The 17,612-nt window shown below is 44.9% G+C and overlaps 2 protein-coding genes across 9 annotated transcripts in view; both read left to right on the forward strand.

Annotated features, from left to right (window-relative positions):
• The window catches only part of MFHAS1 (multifunctional ROCO family signaling regulator 1), a 35,395-nt gene extending 30,696 nt beyond the window's left edge, over positions 1 to 4,699 (forward strand). Inside the window, exons 3-4 of one of the 3 annotated variants that reach the window (XR_012587362.1) lie at positions 441 to 871; positions 2,483 to 4,699. Coding sequence is in view for 1 of the 3 variants with exons in the window: in XM_074589631.1 (XP_074445732.1) it covers positions 441 to 444 (4 nt within the window). In the remaining 2 variants the exon portion in view is untranslated. Of the gene's footprint in view, positions 1 to 440; positions 1,895 to 2,482 lie in introns of those variants that run through there. The other 2 variants (XR_012587363.1, XM_074589631.1) reach the window with 2 other exon arrangements.
• Positions 758 to 17,204, forward strand: ERI1 (exoribonuclease 1). Of its 6 annotated transcripts, none has more exons than XM_074589638.1 (7): positions 758 to 871; positions 7,188 to 7,363; positions 9,798 to 10,008; positions 11,268 to 11,351; positions 12,006 to 12,115; positions 13,336 to 13,450; positions 15,347 to 17,204. In XM_074589638.1, exons 2-7 carry the CDS (start codon positions 7,311 to 7,313, stop codon positions 15,587 to 15,589), a joined length of 816 nt encoding a protein of 271 aa, XP_074445739.1. In that variant the 5' UTR covers positions 758 to 871; positions 7,188 to 7,310; the 3' UTR covers positions 15,590 to 17,204. The 6 variants fall into 6 exon arrangements, with proteins under 6 accessions (XP_074445739.1, XP_074445737.1, XP_074445735.1 ...); XM_074589636.1 differs by lacking the exon at positions 758 to 871 and adding an exon at positions 5,263 to 5,356; XM_074589632.1 differs by lacking the exon at positions 758 to 871 and adding an exon at positions 5,775 to 6,318 and having other exon boundaries at positions 7,193 to 7,363.
• Positions 17,205 to 17,612: the final 408 nt, after the last annotated feature.

Consider the following 17,612-nt stretch of genomic DNA (forward strand, 5'->3'; position numbering starts at 1 on the left):
TGCTGTTCTCTCTGTTCGGTACCCTGCCACCCCAAAATACGCTCATCTGCTGGAGAATAGCTTTGGTGCTGTGTGGCTGTTGAGCTGTGTGTGTAAATTAAGTCCCCACCTGGGGCAGGAAATAAGGTAGCTGCCCTGACGCTGAGACACAGGTCACCACTGTCTATTCATTTGGTCCTCCTGTGTGTGTACTTGGCACAGCACATTTCTAACCTGAGGTTTCAATTTTTGTTGTACTGTGCTGTCAGGCTATGCCTGTGCACTTGTTCTCCTGGCAGGAAACTTCTGTTCTCAAAAAGGCCTATGTTACTTTTAAAGACCTCACCTTCCCTATTTAGAAGCCTAGATAAAATTGTGTGTCTTAGGTTATTCATCACAAGCACTATGAACCCTGCTGCTCTTGCTCCATTGTTTTTTTTCTTTATCCTTTCCTCTTCCAGATAAATCGTCAGTACTGGTGCCAAAGGTTTTCCACCGGGCAGAACATGGCTGATGCTCTGCAGTGCTCCCATCTCTCCAGTTGCGGAGTTGCATGCTGATGGGGATCAATGGGACTTTGGACTCTGAAACGCTGTGGGGCGGCGGCAGCTCCCAGGTGGGGGCCTCGTGGCTGGAGTGGATGCAGTCACCTGGAGGTTGGGGACGACAACGAAGCATGAAGCAAAACAATTGCTGCAGATGACAGGGCCGCTGGCCAGAGGGAAAGCACTGGGGATAGGATTCTGTGGACCCATTGGTTGTGTGTTGAAAACCCATTTGGATCTCATGATGAATGTAAAAATGTTCTTGGTACCATTTAATTCAGACCTGCTTGGAGGAAAGTCTCTTGAAATGAGCTGTAGCGGGATTCCCTGGATTTGTTCCTGGACAAGTGAGTTTTGTGGCAGTTGGCCAAGGCTTTGTCGGGGAGGGGGTTGATGCTGTGAAGCCTTTAAAATTGCTCCACTGCAAAACAGCTGGCTGTGTCCCACACAGCAGGCTTGGGCGGTGGCTGGCAGAGTGGTGGGAGAAGCAGGGAAAGGCTGGGAAATGTTTCCTGCGTTGTGTGTTTACTTACGCTGTGCCATGAAGCGGTAAGGATGTGTTGTAATTACGCAGGGATGGAAAAAAGGCAGTCAGTGTGCACCCAGCAACTGCCAGCTCTTCTTTACTGCTATCTCCAACAGCTCATGGTCTGCCACATCTGGATGCTCTGGAGTTACAGAATCACAGAAAGATATGGGTTGGAAGGGACCTCTGGAAATCATCTAGTCCAGCCCCCCTGACAGAGCAGAGTTGCCATTGTGGTACTCTCCATACATTGTGGCCACTAGAGCAGTAGAAATCTAGATCTGGGTCCTCCTCCTAGCAAGGCCACCCAGGCATGTTTGTGCAGAGATCTAGTGAAGCAGTGTGTGGCTGTGTTGTACAAACTGGCCCTGATCCCCTTGGGCTGACCCTGACAGCCGTGCTTCGTGAGCAGCCATTCTCCCTGGGCCAGATGTGGGAAAGGGCAGGCTGAGCACTGCCACTACAGTGCTGGTTTCTCTCCCTACTAGGTGGTTTTGAGGACTTCTAAGATGTTGCTGTCAGTTTGTGCCCTACAGCTGAGCCCTAATAGTGGGGCTGTATGAATCCTGCTCCATGGAAATATTTGATTTACTGTAAATCAAAAAGAGGCAGGCATTTCCAGAGCCAGGATCCCTTCATCAGATGATGGTGGAGGTCTGAGAGAAGAGGGACTTAAAATGTTTGTGTTAACGTACAGCTCTTAACCCTTTGGGCTGTGATGGCAGACCTGGGATGAGTGATACTGGTCGGCAAGCAGTCACCACCAGGATGCAGGCTGGCCAGGCCTGCAACCAGTGCAAGACAGTGACATGCATCCAGCTGGGACCTGCTGCTGTTGCACAGGTGACGTTCCCCTGGCTTCTGTTTCTTCAAATACCAGCCTTGTGTGCAGGGCTGCAAATATCCCCATTGGCAGGAACTTGACACTGGGAAAAGCAGGGCAGAATCCACTCTAGCAGGAGATTATGGACGCCAGGTGGAAGAAATCAAGCCATTGTGCCTCACTTCAGGGGGCAAAAGCTGCCAAATAAAAGCTGGCAACTCAGTCAGCTTCGCATCTCTTCAGGGTATTATTCCAGCTGGGGAGAGAGCTTGGGCTTAGATTTCATGTGCCACCTCTGGCAATGGGCGTTTGAACCTTTCTTATGTCAGTGGGAAGCATTAATTGATGGTGCTTATGTATCGCTGTTGATAAATTGGGGACTAGAAATTGCCTGTGGTGCTGCAGGGAGTGGAAGGGAGGTGAGATCTTTGAATGTCAGGAATAGTGCTGGAAAACTCCCTTGTCCTGAGTCTTTCTGCCCGTGAGACATGAAGGGCCCTGGTATATCAGAATTTATGTTAGAGCATTCCCTACTGTCACCTCCTGTGCTGGGCAGCCTTCTCTTCCTCTCTTTGCTGCTACTCACCTCTCTCTTTCCATTCTCCATAGGAAGAAACTAGCGATTTGTTGCTGTGACGTTGCGTGGAAACCACATTGTAAAGAAACCACAAACTGGAATCCTTTTCCAGCCGGAGGCCTGTTTCCCAGTGCGCCCATCTGGTCTGGGATGCGTGAGCATTGAAGGAGTGAGAGGACAGAGCAGACGTCTTAACAGCCTGCTCCTTGGGACCACAGCCCTCCTGCCGGGGCATGCCACCTCCGTGGGAGCACGGCATTACCTGGCTTTTGCAGGCACTCGGTCTGCTGTGCGCACTGAAGCCGTAATGCCGGGAGTGTGGCAGTATGGAGATCAGTCTAGTTGGGTCTATTTAATACGAAATGGTGATCGCTCATCCGCCCACTGTTTAGTAACTGGTGTAACTGTGTTTTCATCTGTATTTTTGTAATATGCAAAAGCCATTTAATTTTCTATGCAGTTCAAAAAGTGTCTCCCCTTTGCAACTGCCAGGTGGGAGATCTGTGCAGGAGAACCAAGCCAAGTGGCTGATAGTGCTTTTGATTTTGCTGTCACTCTCTTTTAAGGATGCATCCTGGAATCCTCTGCACAGTGTTCCTTTGCTGAGCTCCTGCCTCTTAGACCCCACTTAACATCCCTGAGCCCCAGGGATGAGGGCCCCATGTTTTTGAAGGACCCGTTATTTTTCATGAGTCAAGCCACAAGGAAAGAGGGCTTAGAAGGCAATGCCTTAAGAGCAGAGATACCTGAGTTCAGAGCATGTGTTATACTCCTGTTCTTGTCCCTGCTTGGAGAGTTACTGAACTGTTAGAAATGACTAAGGCCTCTGTGAAGCACCCTGCAGCCTTTGCTGAAAGTGTATTATGAAGAGGGCAGAAGGGACTGGGGCATCAATTGTCTCTCCCTGGAGCTGACAGTGAATTTAACCCCTTTGGAATAGGAGGAGAATCTCCTGGTACTAGATGACTACTTAAGTCGAGAGGACTGCGCTGGTTTTGCTTATTGGTTTGCAGACCCTTTGCTTGTTGACCAGTTGATTTCCTACTGAAACTGGTGCAGACAGGTTTGGAAGCAGAGCTGGCGAGTTGCTTTGCACTGCAGGACTTTCAGCAGCTGGAACATGTCTTGGAGTACCTTGTGTTATGCTCTGAAGCAAAACCTGGGATTCAAACCTGCATCCGTCCAATTGAAACTCCCAGGATAGCAGCTTTGCCTTCTGCTGGATCTGTGTAACCTGTGAGAAATTGCATGTTCCTAAGCAGCACACAAATCTGTTGAGGTAGAGTGAGAGGGAGCCCAAAGGGTGATGCTGCACATCTAGCTCATCTTAGGGTTTGCAGGGGATACTTGGAGGCTTCTGGCAGCTGTAGAGCGTCCTGGGTGATGGGACATCTCTGCTTTAACTGTACTAAAGGCAAAAAGGTCAGAGAAATGATTGTTTCTAAGCTGACACAAAGCCAGGATGCATTTGACTAGTCTCCTTTCATGGCAATGCTGTTCTTTCTGCATTCTCTCTCTGCTCTGAGCTTGGGAGATTCAGCTTTAAACTTAAACAGAGACCAGATTGAGATTTAACCTGCGTTGTGGTCTCTCGAATCAGATGGAAGAGACTGGGGGCTGCAGAAACACGGGTCATCTCCCTTGCAGCATCCCCCATGCGACAGTTCTACAGTGGCTGTGAAAACTCAATAGTGTGTGTGGGTGCTGCTTTTCCAGGAACCCAAGATGCGCTTGGCTGTGCTGTAACACCAGAGCTTACATGGGGTCCCTGTTCTCTTCCCCTTTGTACCTCTGAGGTGGTTAAAGTTTGTCAGAGCAGTAGGGGCTCTTCACTGTGAGGAGACAGGTGTGGTTGTGTTAAAGGGAACTGCAAATGGTATTTAGGAGCTCACTAAGTGAGGTGAAAACCCACCGGCTCACTCTTGCGGAGCCAGATCCTGGAGCTCAGCTCCTCCCGTGCCCTTTGGATGGGATCTTGGGCTGGCGTCCTTGGAACAGCAGTGCGGGGAGGTGGAGGTGCTGCACTGCAGTAAGCACAAGAAGAGGCAAGCAAGTGGGCCTCAGTGTAGCACTCATCACGCGCTTCATGGCTCAGTTCATGGACTGTAATTGCAGGTATTCATATAATCTACATCACTGGGCAGGACTCTGCGCACACACACATGCATGCCCAGACGTACACGCACCACACCCACACTTGCCTACACATCCTCGCCAAAACAACTGAAAATAAAAGTGATCTCAATCTCAAGGAGGGGCCTGGCTGTTTGATTTGGTTTTCCTCTTCCAGTGCCTTCTTCAGCCCTGCTGCTGTAAGCGTCTGCGCCTAATTGTAGGTATGGGGTTTTCTGAATCCAGGAGCCAGAACTTTTAGGACCACTGTTAGCAAATGACTCACAAAATCATCAAGAGTTTTGGCATTCAGTGGATCTGAGCATGGACCCCCTCCTGTGTGGATTAATGTCTGTGAACCATTGCCCACTCCAGCAAGGCAGGTGATTTCTGGGGAACAGCTTTTTCCCTACCCCGTTTAGGATGTTTTGTGGGTTAGTGAGGCCAGCTTAGTGATTCTCATTGGTACCATGTTTGCTTTCTTGCAAAGGTTGTTTCCCTGTGAACCCTGCTCAGGTGCTACATTGTTCAGAGGTGAGAGCAGTAAGACAGATGTCCCTCTGCTTGCCATCATGGGTGCTAGCAGCATCACCAGGAGGGTGAATGAAGAGCAGGGAGCAACTGTGTGTGACCCTACTTCCATCACTGCTCTCATCTGGAGGAGAAGACAAGACAGACCTCTGTGGCAACCCCTCTGAACACAGCGATGCTGCACAGCAGGTCTAAGGGAAGGGATGGCAGTGTCTGCAACAAGATGCTGGCGTGCCGGAGTGAGGCAGGAGACAAGACTGAGGGTGGGTGGCTGGGCCCCAGCCACAACAGGGCAGATGAGAAGATGCCAGGCTATTTAGGGTCTGGCGGATGTGGAGGTGTCGGGGTGGTTGTGTTAGTCAGGTGGGCGCCACCTATGCATTGTCCTCCATCGCTGAGGGACAGAAGGGGAATCTCTGAGGACGTGCCTGGACTGTGCTCCAGGGCTGTGAGAAGCACCAGGGGAAAACTGACTGACCCATGACGGACAAAGAGGCCTCCTCCCTTTGCCGAGAGGACCCAGAGGGCTCACACGTGTCTCCTGCCATCCACCGCATCCCGCTGCTTGTCTGTGGATTAAGGGATGTGGGGAAGAGCATGCGAGGCAGCTTCCCTGGGCAGGGAGGGGATGGGGGCCAGGGGAACCGTTCCGGTGGCCGGGAGCCGGCCACCCACACGTGATGGGTGTCCCAGATCCGCGTTCAGGATGCCCTGCGCAGTCAGCCTCAGGAGGAGAGGAACCTGGAAGCATAAACGAGGTGCCTGCGCAGTGCATTCTTCCCGTAACGCGTCCGGAGCTTCCAGAAAGCTGCTGGGACCCCAAACCCAGGAGGCTGTTCAGCGGAGGCTCCGCAGGGGGACGGCAGGAGCACGAAGGCGGAGGTGCAGCGGCGGAGGAGCGGGACCCCGGGCTGCCTTTGGGCCCGCTGGGACAGGCAGGGGCTGCGGCAGCCCCCGCAGACGCCCGCCACCATTTTTTATCCCAGAGAGGGCAGGCGGGAGCCGGGGCCGAGCAGCTGCTCGGCTCTCACGGACCGCGGCGGCCCGGCGACGGGGGGGCGGCGGGGCGGCCCCTCCGCCCAGGGGCGGGCTCTGCGCTCTCCCCGCCCCGCCACGGGCCGCCGTCCCCGCCGCCGCGGCCGCCATGGAGGAGCAGAAGGAGAACCGCCCGCGGGCCGCCCCCAACGAGGCGCCGGCGCCGCCCGGCCCCGTCGCCTGCCCGCCGGTGAGTGCGCGGGGGCGGCGGGCGGCGGCGGGCGGCCCCGGCGGGGCCGAGCGGGCGGTGATGGCCGCCCCAGGCATGCGCCGCCGCCCCCGGCCCACCGCTGCCCCCCGCGCATGCGCGGAGGCCGCCTCGCGGCGCGCCCGTGCCGGTCCAGCTGCCCGACCGCCCAAGGCCTCGCCTCCCCACGGCCGTTCCCGGGGCCAGGCCGGTGCGGTGGGGCCCGGCACGGCCTGCCCGAGTGCTGCCTTACCGAGGGGTGCCACGGGGCCGCCCGTCTGTGCCCCAGGCCCCGGCGGCTGTGGTGGTGGTGGTGGTGGTGGTGGTGGTGGGCGGCGGCGGCGGGCCCGGGATAGGCCTGCCCTGCCGTGTGCTGCCCCCACAAAGGCAGCCAGTAACCGTTTAGAGTCGAAGTGCCGTTAGTTTTTCCTCTTAATTATTTTATTTCTTTTACATTTATTGGACATCTGTGCGTGTGTCTCAGTCGATACAGATTCCGGTTAATTAAGGTGTTGAGAGAAATCTCTTGATGCTGCTCAAGGTTTTGCCAGCTCATACCAGAGAGAGAACTTTTTCTGTTGAAATTAGGGTGCACGTTCAGATTTTGTCTCTTTGAGCTGCTGTTCGGTATGACTTCAGACACCCATGTTAGTATCCCTTTACTCTATGTTGATTTTTTAATGAAAATGCTGTTTCAGAGAGGGCTTCAGTATTAATTTTCTTACCTGTTCCTAAGCTAGTTCACTCAGTTTGATCACGAGTGAAACAGTGCGATGCCTTACTGCATTTTGGTGCCAAAACAACATGTAAATTTTAGTGCTCTAGCTTCTTGTGACCCTCTTAAATTACCTTTGGATTTCTCTTTCTTCTAGGGTAGGCAGCACTGTAGGATCAGTGATCAAGAAACTAATGGGAAAAACTTAACTGCCAGTTCGCATGACTTCAGTGATCCAGTTTACAAAGAAATTGCTATAACCAATGGCTATATCAACAGAATGACCAGAGAGGAGCTCAGAAGTAAACTTGCAGAGTTCAAGCTTGAAACCAGGTTGGGCTGATTTGTAAACCTTTTGGTTTATTTTTGAAGGAGTAGAGCCATAAGGAATTATTATTTTAAAGCTTAAAAACACACCGCACAAATCGCAAAGCAGACACGCCACCAAACGCCGGTTGTTTTATGTGCAATCTTGATGCAGCTTTTGTTGTAGGATTAGTGCATGTGATACTGCTTAATGTGTTATCAGAAATGTGTGCTGTCTCGACTGGTAGCACGAAGACATGAAATAATATGTAATTGTAGGGTACTTCTCATGTGTTTTTGGTCAAGGGGGAAAGAACTGCAAGGGTTCTCAGGTGATGTTGCAGACTGTTGGTTTATAGAAACTCATAAACTTCATACATACTCAGAACATAGGTATTTTTATTTACTGTACCCAGTACAGATCTGATACTGGCTAGAACCTCTGTGGTGATAGGGCTTGGAGTTTAATCAATGCAGAGGACAGGTACCTTTGGATGGAGAGGTTGCTAATCTGAAATATTGAGATAGAATAACATGAATAGATAAATGTATTATAAACTGGGTTTGTGCTCACTGAGGAGGAGGAAAGGGCTAGGAATACAGAAAGTGCTTCCTGCTCTGTCAGAAATGACCTGCAAGACCCTTTGATATTGCTGTGGCCAGACAAATGCGAGATGTTCATAAGAAGGTCAGCTGGGAAAAACAGAGCGTATTGTTTCTGTTGGCAGCAGCAATGAGGAAGTAGTGGTGGTGCTAGTGGGGAGTTAGCGAAGTGAGAAGTTACTGCTCTGTAGGAAGGGGGAATATGAAAGGTGAGATGGAGTCTGAAAGGAGAAGTCTAGCTTTCTAGAGAAGACGGCGACTGTAGTGGAGAGGATGTTCAGAGGAAGAAAAAAAAAAAAAGGAAGGAACAGAGATTCATTTGAACAGAATAAAAGAAAACAAAATGGTGTGGGTGGGAAGTGCAGCCTGCCACCTCCACTCTGTCTGCAGATGTTCTGGCTGCATAGTTTTTTTTTTAATTCCTCCTTTGGTTAAATGAGTTTATCCCCTCAGGAGGAAAAAAATTTATCATTATCTGATAACATTTTTGGTAAAACAGGTTAGATTTGTACAGCTATTCAGCAGTCATTCTGATTTAAAAATAAAAAACAGAATTCAAATTGTGAATGATGTGTTTGTGGTTTCATCCTAGGTTATTAATTTTCTGTTTGTGTTTTTTTTATTCAGTTGTAAATGCAGAAAGCTTTAAACTTGTATTTTAGCTAAGCTAGATTTCTTTTGTCAATATAGTCAATTAAGTTCGTCAAAATATGTCTTGCATGTAAGCAAATAGTGCATCACCTCTAATGTAGTAGGGAACTGAGCAGATTGCCACACACCATCCTTTCCCTTGGGGTTATTTTGATAGCAGATCTTTTCCTCTTTCACCTTCTTTGATAGGTTTCATGAAGAAAAAGGTAATTTTCGCCTCCATCAGGTCCCGTACTGTCTCAACTTTAAATGAACTGGTCATTGAATTAAACTAGATTAATAAACCAAAGTGAAAAAGAGTTAACTGTGTTTGCAGATGAAGCTGATGTTCTCAAAAGCCAGTTTAGTAGTCTGATTCCAGTTTTTCCTTGTGAATCAGTGGGCTTCTTCTCTGATAATACCGCTTGATACAAGTAGCTCTTACATCTTCTGTGATTTCATTTGCAATGTGTAATTTCAAAAATAACTTCCTTCGAAAAGTAAATTATCCTTGTTTATTCAGCTCTGGTTTGGTACATGGCAGTTCTGGCACTTGCACTTGCATATGTTTGTATTAAAAAGACGCAGTAAGTAACTTTAATTGCTTGCCACTGTCAATTTACACGTTAGGCACAATCCTCCTGAAAAGCAGGATCTTGACCAGGAAGTTTTTCTGACAACGTAAATCTCAAGTACTTTATTTTAATTGAGTTACTCAAGCTCAATTTTAAATTTAAATTGAGACCAATTTAAAATGTGGGCATTGTAGCTGGGTTTTGCATTACCTGTGCCACTGATGCAGAAATACCTCGGGCATCATTTGCTTCAGGCAGGGGGCACGGGGAGATAGGGGTGAAGCAGTACTGCTTCCAGGGACAGAGGTCGCCTAGGAGCAATCTGCAAAGACTTGGGCTTTGCAAAGGCTTCGACTACCAAGTCTTGCTGAACTAGAGGCGACTGCAGAGTGTCTCTGCGCTGTGCCTCCCGGTCTGTCCGCAAATACTGATATCCAGATGTATTAGTTGTCAGGGGTATCGCAGCGTCTGCATTATCACAGATAATGGAGCGTTAACTGTATGATGAAGTTGAATTCAGACTTCGTAAGTGTGGATGTTCAAAATGAGATTAATGAATGATGAACTTTTAAATGTTAAATACAGCTTCAGTTCTACAATGGTGAAATAATTAAATAAGAGTCTGATCTTTGTCACTTTCTCTGTCTCTTCAGAGGGGTGAAAGATGTGCTGAAAAAGAGGCTGAAAAACTATTATAAGAAACAGAAGCTGATGCAGAAGGAACCCATTAATGGAGACAGCTGCTATGACTACATCTGTGTTGTTGACTTTGAAGCAACATGTGAAGAAGGAAACCCGCCTGAATTTGTACATGAAATAATTGAGTTTCCTATTGTCTTACTAAACACGCGTACCCTGGAAATAGTAAGTGATCTGCTTACTGTGTTGGTATGCTGTTCTTTGCTCCAGAAAGTCTAGATTAGTTTTTAGGTAGATGTTGAACTTCATTAAGAGTAACTTCTCTTTCCTTTTTTTTTTTTTTTCCATGAAGATCTATCCTCTGTGCCTTTTACATACAAACAAAACTTTCTTTCTATTGTTAAAGCATCTGGAATAGATCATGCTCCTGCTGTTGACTCTGTCTACTGACATGAGGGACTTTCAGTTTCTCAGTCGTGTGTCCCCCCCACGCCCCCTGCTGTTCTTTCCCTTCTTTAAGATCCACAAAGCTATTTCTAGAATTCAAGGGATTCATCATTAACAAGAATTAGCAAATTCTGTGGTCCTGTGTGAGGCAATCTAGAAGAGACTAACGCGGAGGTCTAGAACATGGGGTTGAGTGAACTCTGCTTGTTGGTGGGTTAGACTATTTCCACAATGTACCCGACAGATTGACAGCTGTGTAACCTGATTTTAAACATTCTTAGTAGGCGTTTGGCAGCCTCAAGTACTCTGTTGTAGTACAGCTTTTAGGAAAAACTGCTTGCTGTCTAACTTAGACTGAGTGACTCAGTGAAGCAGAGGAAGGGCACACACCTCTCACTAATGGTTCATTTATCAATAACTTTTAAGAGGAGGAGGAGGATTTCCAATAGTCACTGTAGCTGCATGTGTGACTAACTGCAGAATGAGGATTGTGCTGATTATCAAGATTGTTTTATTACCTTTAGAGTAGTAGGAAACAACGTGTTTTTTTCCTCTGTCCAAAAGGTTTTCTATAGCAGCAGGGACTGGGGGCTTTCTTTTTGTACTGCTCAGTTTCCCAGAGTGAGATCATTGTGTTTATCTCTGGCTGGCATGCAGAGGTGTATGACTTGCATGCAGCGTCTGAGGTGTACGGCTGGTTGCCTTCCTTGAATTACAGCTGACCCTTTAGAGATACCACCCCAATCCTTCCCTTTATTCCAGTCTGTCCTTTTCCCCTCTTGCATCCACATCCCTGCTCTTTGGTGCCTACTGGCTGAGAGGAAGGACGTGTTCCGGTTGGAAAGCCATCCATCCATCCCATTGGGAATCTCATGATAGCCAGTCAGGAGGCTCATATTGGCTCGGGAGGTAAACACTCCTTTTGCCTCCAGCAGGACAAGTAGCCGCTATTGCCTTTTGGCTATGGGGAAGCCAGAGAAGTTGCCTTGCGGGCTCCATAGCGTGCGGCTACTGAGTGTTTGATTCTGTTATTACAGGAGGATACCTTTCAGCAATATGTGAAGCCAGAGATTAATCCCAAGCTTTCAAACTTCTGCATCAGTCTGACAGGAATCACCCAGGTAATTTGCGCTTCTGTTTTTTCAAGAAAAAATATGAAAAAAAGAGATGTGGTGTTGATGTCTTCAGACTGGTAATCTTTCCTCGTAATTTTTCTGTAGGGCTTATTTTCTTAATTCTTGGGGTTTTCCCCCCTCTCCCAGTTATTACAGAACTGATTTCACTAAGTAGGTCATTTAGGTGTTTGTAAGGGGCTGTAGGAAAAAGCATTCACTTTGTAATCCATGTGTAGAAACTTAATCTTTAACAGAGGAAAACACCTTTTGAATTGCGTCAGTTCCTTTTCTAAGATTTTTCTTCTAAAGGGTTTAGAGTCTTAGGATGGCAATGGCTTGTGTTGAAGTGACTTGAGGAGGAGCATGGGAAACGAGCTCCAAGGTTTTAATCTAAGTTCAACAGCTAACTAATTTTGTTACCTTTATAGTTGTCATTTGGAGGTTTTTAGTGGTGCTTTTGTGGGGCTTTTTTTCAGTTTAGAAAAATCTGACCAATTGTCTGCTTATTTTAATGTGTAATCTGTTTCTAAAGATTTTTGTGAAGCCAATTTAGCAAGTGAGTGGTTTAGTGTGCCTATATACCAATGTAATTCTTACACTTCATGCTGTTTTTTTTTTTCTGAAAAAATGTTCCTCTCTTGTTTTTTTTGCTTCTTTTAGGACATTGTTGATAAAGCTGATACGTTTCCTCAAGTTCTGCAGAATGTCATAGAGTGGATGAGACAGCGAGAACTGGGAACAAAGTACAGCTATTCCATGTTGACAGATGGGTATGTCCTTATGTAACCTTCAGCACAGTCTAAAACTGAAAAACAGTGTTTAATCTTTGTGAGAATATTGTTAAAGGTGGGTCATGACTGCCATTTTGCCATTTTATTATAATTTTACCTGTTGGGAAAATGAGAAAAGCTAACTAAATAATTTGAAATGAAGTATAAATCCACTAGATGGCAGTGTTTCTCTCCTAGCTTTCTGTATGCAACTAAATGATGTTGAGTATACTTTTTATCATTTTCTGTTGTAATTCTCAGTTTACATCTAGTTTTCACATAGCACAAAATACCTGAAAATAACATTGTTCAATTTCAGTTCTAAGCAACTCATATGCTCTTCTGAATCTGAGTTTTCAGAGATGTGTGGTGGCTGTGTTGTGTTCTGTGTCTCTTGGTGTTGCTGTTAATATGTCCTGCATATTTTGCCATAAAGCAATAATGGATTATGCTGTTTATCGAACAAGGAGAAGTGGCTAGCACAGAAAGCTCTCTGTTTTGGCTTAGAGGACTGTGGCTCAGGTGGGTCCCAGCTGTGACAAGCTTTGTGTGCGAGGGATTGACTAGTCCTTGAAGTGCCACCTGAACTTGCTCTCTCACAAGGTCTTCATGGGAAAATCAAGTCCCCTAATGACTGCAAAGTGAACAGATCTTTAGATCTAGATATGTCTGTGAGGCAACATTGTTCTTATGATCTTAGTTTTGTTATATGATGAAAGATACTGCTTGAGCCTTACCTTATCTAGCACTGGCCTTATCCAGCATCTTCTTTCCATAAAGGTCTGGTTTTCCTGAAACTAAGTGCAGTCTTGTTTCAGTAACCTATGGTAAGTAAGATGCATGCATACGCAAGTAATGAGGAAAATTTAAGGTGTCATTTGGTTCCCCAAGGGCTGTGTAAACATCTTGTTTATTGGCAGGTTTTGGAGTAGATGTGGTAGGTGGAGAAGTTGGCATGCTATTTCTTATTTGAACCATCCTAGTGAAAATCTTGCTCATGTCATTATTTGTTTTCCCCATGATTAATAAATTTGTATTAAAAAAGTTTTTACTGTGATTATAGCAAAAGAGCATTTTGTTCTTTCCTTAACTGTTTTCCTTCTCCTGAGCACCAAAGAAAAGACAGCTTTTTGTGCTACAGCTGTGCAATACATAGAACGCAGGGCATCCGAATTATATATTTCTAATCTTGTTCTCTTTTTCTCTTTTGACTTTTTAAGATCTTGGGATATGAGTAAATTCTTGAACATCCAGTGCCGTATTAGCCGCATCAAATACCCTTCTTTTGCCAAAAAGTGGATCAATATTCGTAAATCATATGGGAACTTCTATAAGGTTTGTACAGATTGCTGTTTCTCTTGCGGGAAAATTTGGTTTAAAAGTCTAGCATGTCCTGTTGTGCTTGTCATCTTTACTTGTGTAGTATAAAATTATAGTACTTAAATTAGTTGCCTGGGGCCAGATTTTCAAATGTGCTTCATGCCTAGATCTCACTTTACTAATTGAAGATCATATAATCTCCTGCATTTTGATTTTAAGCTTGTTTTTAAGAATCAGGAGATGTTCCATGAAGGACAGTCTAAAAATGTCATACGGGTGCTTTTAGATCAAGTGTGTCGGCTGAAAAGACTCTATCAATTTTTCAATTATTTTTTCTTGTTTTCATGTAATGCACTACAAAACTAATTTGCACCACTACATGCGGTTATCTCCACTTCTGACAGAGAAAGATTAGGACATACATACAGCGGAATCAAATTGTCAAGAGAAGAGTAATACCAAGTTCGTTGCTGGACCTTATTGCTGCTTTATTTCACTGTCAGATTACCATAAAATTGGTTATTGAGATTCCAGCGAATTCCCAGTCAGTCTGAACTAAGCCATGTGTTTAAATATGATTTCAGCCTAACTGGTGATCTTCTCTTGAAGTGCTTTTTCATACTAAATGTAATCTCTAGGGGAAAAAAAAAGAGGTTCATGTATAATAAGCAGAGAACTTTACTTTGTGCTAGGCAAATATTACAGGGTTACTGCATTTCTCCCGCTATGATTGTGCCTTCTCTGCATGGCTTGACCGTTTCCATTGGAAACATGCTAGAACACAGAACACTCTTGTTTGTCTTATCAGCTTTAACCTAGACATACCTTCCTTTTCCTGCTCTATTGAGCAGAGACTGCATTTTCATCAAAGGCAATGAAGATTGTAACTTAGGAGGAAACAGTTTCTTTTTATTTTTAGTGATTATTTTTTGTCATAAATGCAAACAGTTGTAGCATTCATAGTTGTTCTTCTGTTTAGCTATTCTGTGCTGATGTTGAATCTGTTGTTAAGCAATAGATAAAATTAATGACAACGAATGTATTGTAACTTTCCTGTGGAATATCCCACAACGTGCAGTATGTCTCCCCTGCCCAGTTTGTGGTGTTATTATTGGAGTTGCATATTGCTGGGGTTTGGCACCTGTGCTGTCACCGTTCTGCCTAGCTATTAAATCCAGTAGGATGCTGCAATATCCTGGGACTTGTTGTGACCCGTGTTCCCCCACCCCAGCCACCACCACCAAGGCAACAAACTAAAATTTTCCTTTAAAGTTACCCTTTTGTTTTTCTCTGGCTTTTCCAAAGAACAAACATATATTTAGTAGTTAATCAAGAGAGGACTTGGTGCTTTTGCTGGTGTAGCACTTTGCATGGGTAAGTCAGTTAAGCTTCCTTGTCTGTTCATGCTGTTGGTCATCCCTGTAAACATGGGCTGCTGTAGGTGTTGCTGATCTGTTCCTGTGGTGTTTGGAGGCATTCGGAAGCTTGATGTCAGTGAGAATCAGGAGCCTGGTGCTTCTTTAATCGCATGGTATTTAAAAGGAAAACCAAAATTTTATTCCTTCTGCAGTGCCACTTTGGATGGTAATTCCTTTTTTATAAGGCTTGTTAAACCTAGCTAAGCCACAGCTGCCACTGTTGCCAGCGCTGGCACATCTTGAGCTGGTGCTTGAGATTATCCTGAGTCTAGACAAGCTCCTGTTGACTGTGTCTGCTCTGCAAAAATGAGAGTGTCTGTCTCACCAAGGTGCTTTGAAGTTAAAATTGTTAGTGATCTGACAAAAGCCAACATGAAAGTAGTATGTGACTTAAGTAGACTTAAAATCTGCATATGTTCCTACTGCACTGTGTTAGGTTAAAAATACTCGGTACAGAACCTAATTCTTGATTGTGGTTCACTTTCTCCATCAGGTTCCTAGGAACCAGACCAAGCTGACAATCATGCTTGAAAAGCTGGGCATGAATTACGATGGGAGACCTCACAGCGGACTTGATGACTCTAAAAACATTGCAAGGATAGCTATAAGGATGCTGCAGGATGGCTGTGAACTGCGGGTGAACGAGAGAATGCATGCTGGACAGCTTATGACAGTCTCCTCCTCAGCCCCCTTAGAGGGAGCCCCTGCTCCACAGATGCCCCGCTACAGAAACTAGAAATTTGGGGGTTCTGCCTTAGGAACTGCTCTCAGATACACGCTAGACTGTTAACAGCTTATTAAACGGCCACCTCTGCCAACCTGTCTGCAATGCAGAATCTGAAAGCACCTTAACTAATAGTCTCTGTTGAAATAAAGAGGAGTGTGGAAGTTCTTTGCTCTTTGAAGCCTCTGTTACGGCATTGGTTTTTTTTTTAATAATGATGATTTTTGTTGTTGTTGTTTTTTGCAACTTTTCTAGCAGTAAGGTTGATATGCGGAATCCAGGCAAAGTGTTAAGCTTTTAAGAGCATGTAATTTAAACACGTGCAAAGATCGATTGGGCTTGTGCACTGCTGTTCCACCCCAGCCTGTGGGTAGTATTTATTCAGTATGCTGTACTGTAGTGATATCTAGCATCTGATTATTCATTGCACACAAATAAGACATTGCTGGAAGAACTGAAATAGCAAGTGGTCAGGCTGGCCTTTCCTGATAAGGCAATCTTCTAAGGGTTCCTGCTGGTAATTTTTTTTGCTTTTTTTTTTACAAAGTCTAGGAGAAATGGGAGCATGTTCATCAATTCTAAAGCGGTAGAGAAGCACTGCGTTGCTTAGGTTTGTTGGGGTTTTTTTTGTTTTTTTTCTTTAAGGGATATGTTTGTCTGCTTCCACATCAAATAGAAGCTGAGTATTGAATAAAAATTCTATTAATGCAGTATGATAGTAATTTTTTTTAACCTGTCTTTAAAAAGAGAAGGTTCTTCAGATTTTCACTTTGATGATCGTATCTCCTGTTCCTGCTACACTCATATCTGCATTTCGTTTAATGTCGCTTCTAGACACTGTCAGCCATTTGGACTTAAGAATGAGTGAAGTAAAAATAAGTTCAAAACATGCCAGATCATCAAAATTTTGTGCTCTGTGGTTGTTACATAAAACAAAACAAGAAGCTTCTAGTTCATCGTTAAAGACATACTCAACTATTTTTGGTACCTTCCTGTACCTCTGCCACCATAAAGCTATGCCTTTATCTCAAAATCTAACATTGGAAGATTAATGTAATTTTATTAGTAAAGGCCACGTCTAATTATTAAAAAGTTCTACTTTCTTCCTAGACCCCAGATAAGATGATATTCAAGAGAGACCAAAGTGTTGATTTGCTTTGTCTCTATGGGCTTGTTTATGAAGTACAACATTAATGTGATCAACTTTGCATTAGAATGGCTTGTTCTGAAAAGCAGAATGACGAATTTTGATTGCTCTTAGTCAAAAAAAAAAAAAGTTAGTTTGGTATCCCTGTATTGTAATTCATTCATTCTTTCTACCACTTACATACAGGAAACAAAATAACCGATTCATAATAAAGCTTTGTTGAGAATATTCACTGCTTGGCTAATCAGACTCCTCCCAGCTCCCCTCGCTCTTCTGACTGTTAAATCGGATCAATGGAAGCGTGAAAACTTTATTTTAAATTCATGTGAGAGAGAGAAGTATTAGTCGATTCTCGGTTGCTTCATGTGTAGGAAGGAAGCAGTTTTCTCTCCAGAGTCACAGACTTTGGCAGACACAAGTGCATTAGAATTATGTTAATTTTTTTCTGAAAGTAAATACTGGTTCTATAGTTTTGTTGAACTTTATAGTGTCCTTTCTTTCTGTAGCAATACTTGATGTATTTTCAGAAGGGTAAAATCCAAGCCTCTGATATGCTTACTCTGAAAATACCATTTATTTGTTAGCCCGTACTTTGTACAAATTGTTAATTATATATTTGCTTTTCACTATAGCAACCATAGTATCCTCTTTTCTGAAGAACCATGGTAATCTACTTTTTTTTTTTTTTTCCTCTCTCTGAGTTACTGTGGTGCCGGTTTCCATGATAAAATTGAGTCTAGCTCAGCAGATCCCCCCTTGGGATGCTGGCAGTATTATAGACTTTGTCACCAGTCTTTTATTTACAGGTCTGCAACCAGGCTCACAGTCCGATGAAAAGCTTTATTTGTTACAGATTATACTACAGGTTTCATAAGTGAAGAGACCTGG

The sequence above is a fragment of the Larus michahellis genome, chromosome 5, assembly GCF_964199755.1.
Source record: "Larus michahellis chromosome 5, bLarMic1.1, whole genome shotgun sequence".
NCBI classification, from domain to species: domain Eukaryota; kingdom Metazoa; phylum Chordata; class Aves; order Charadriiformes; family Laridae; genus Larus; species Larus michahellis.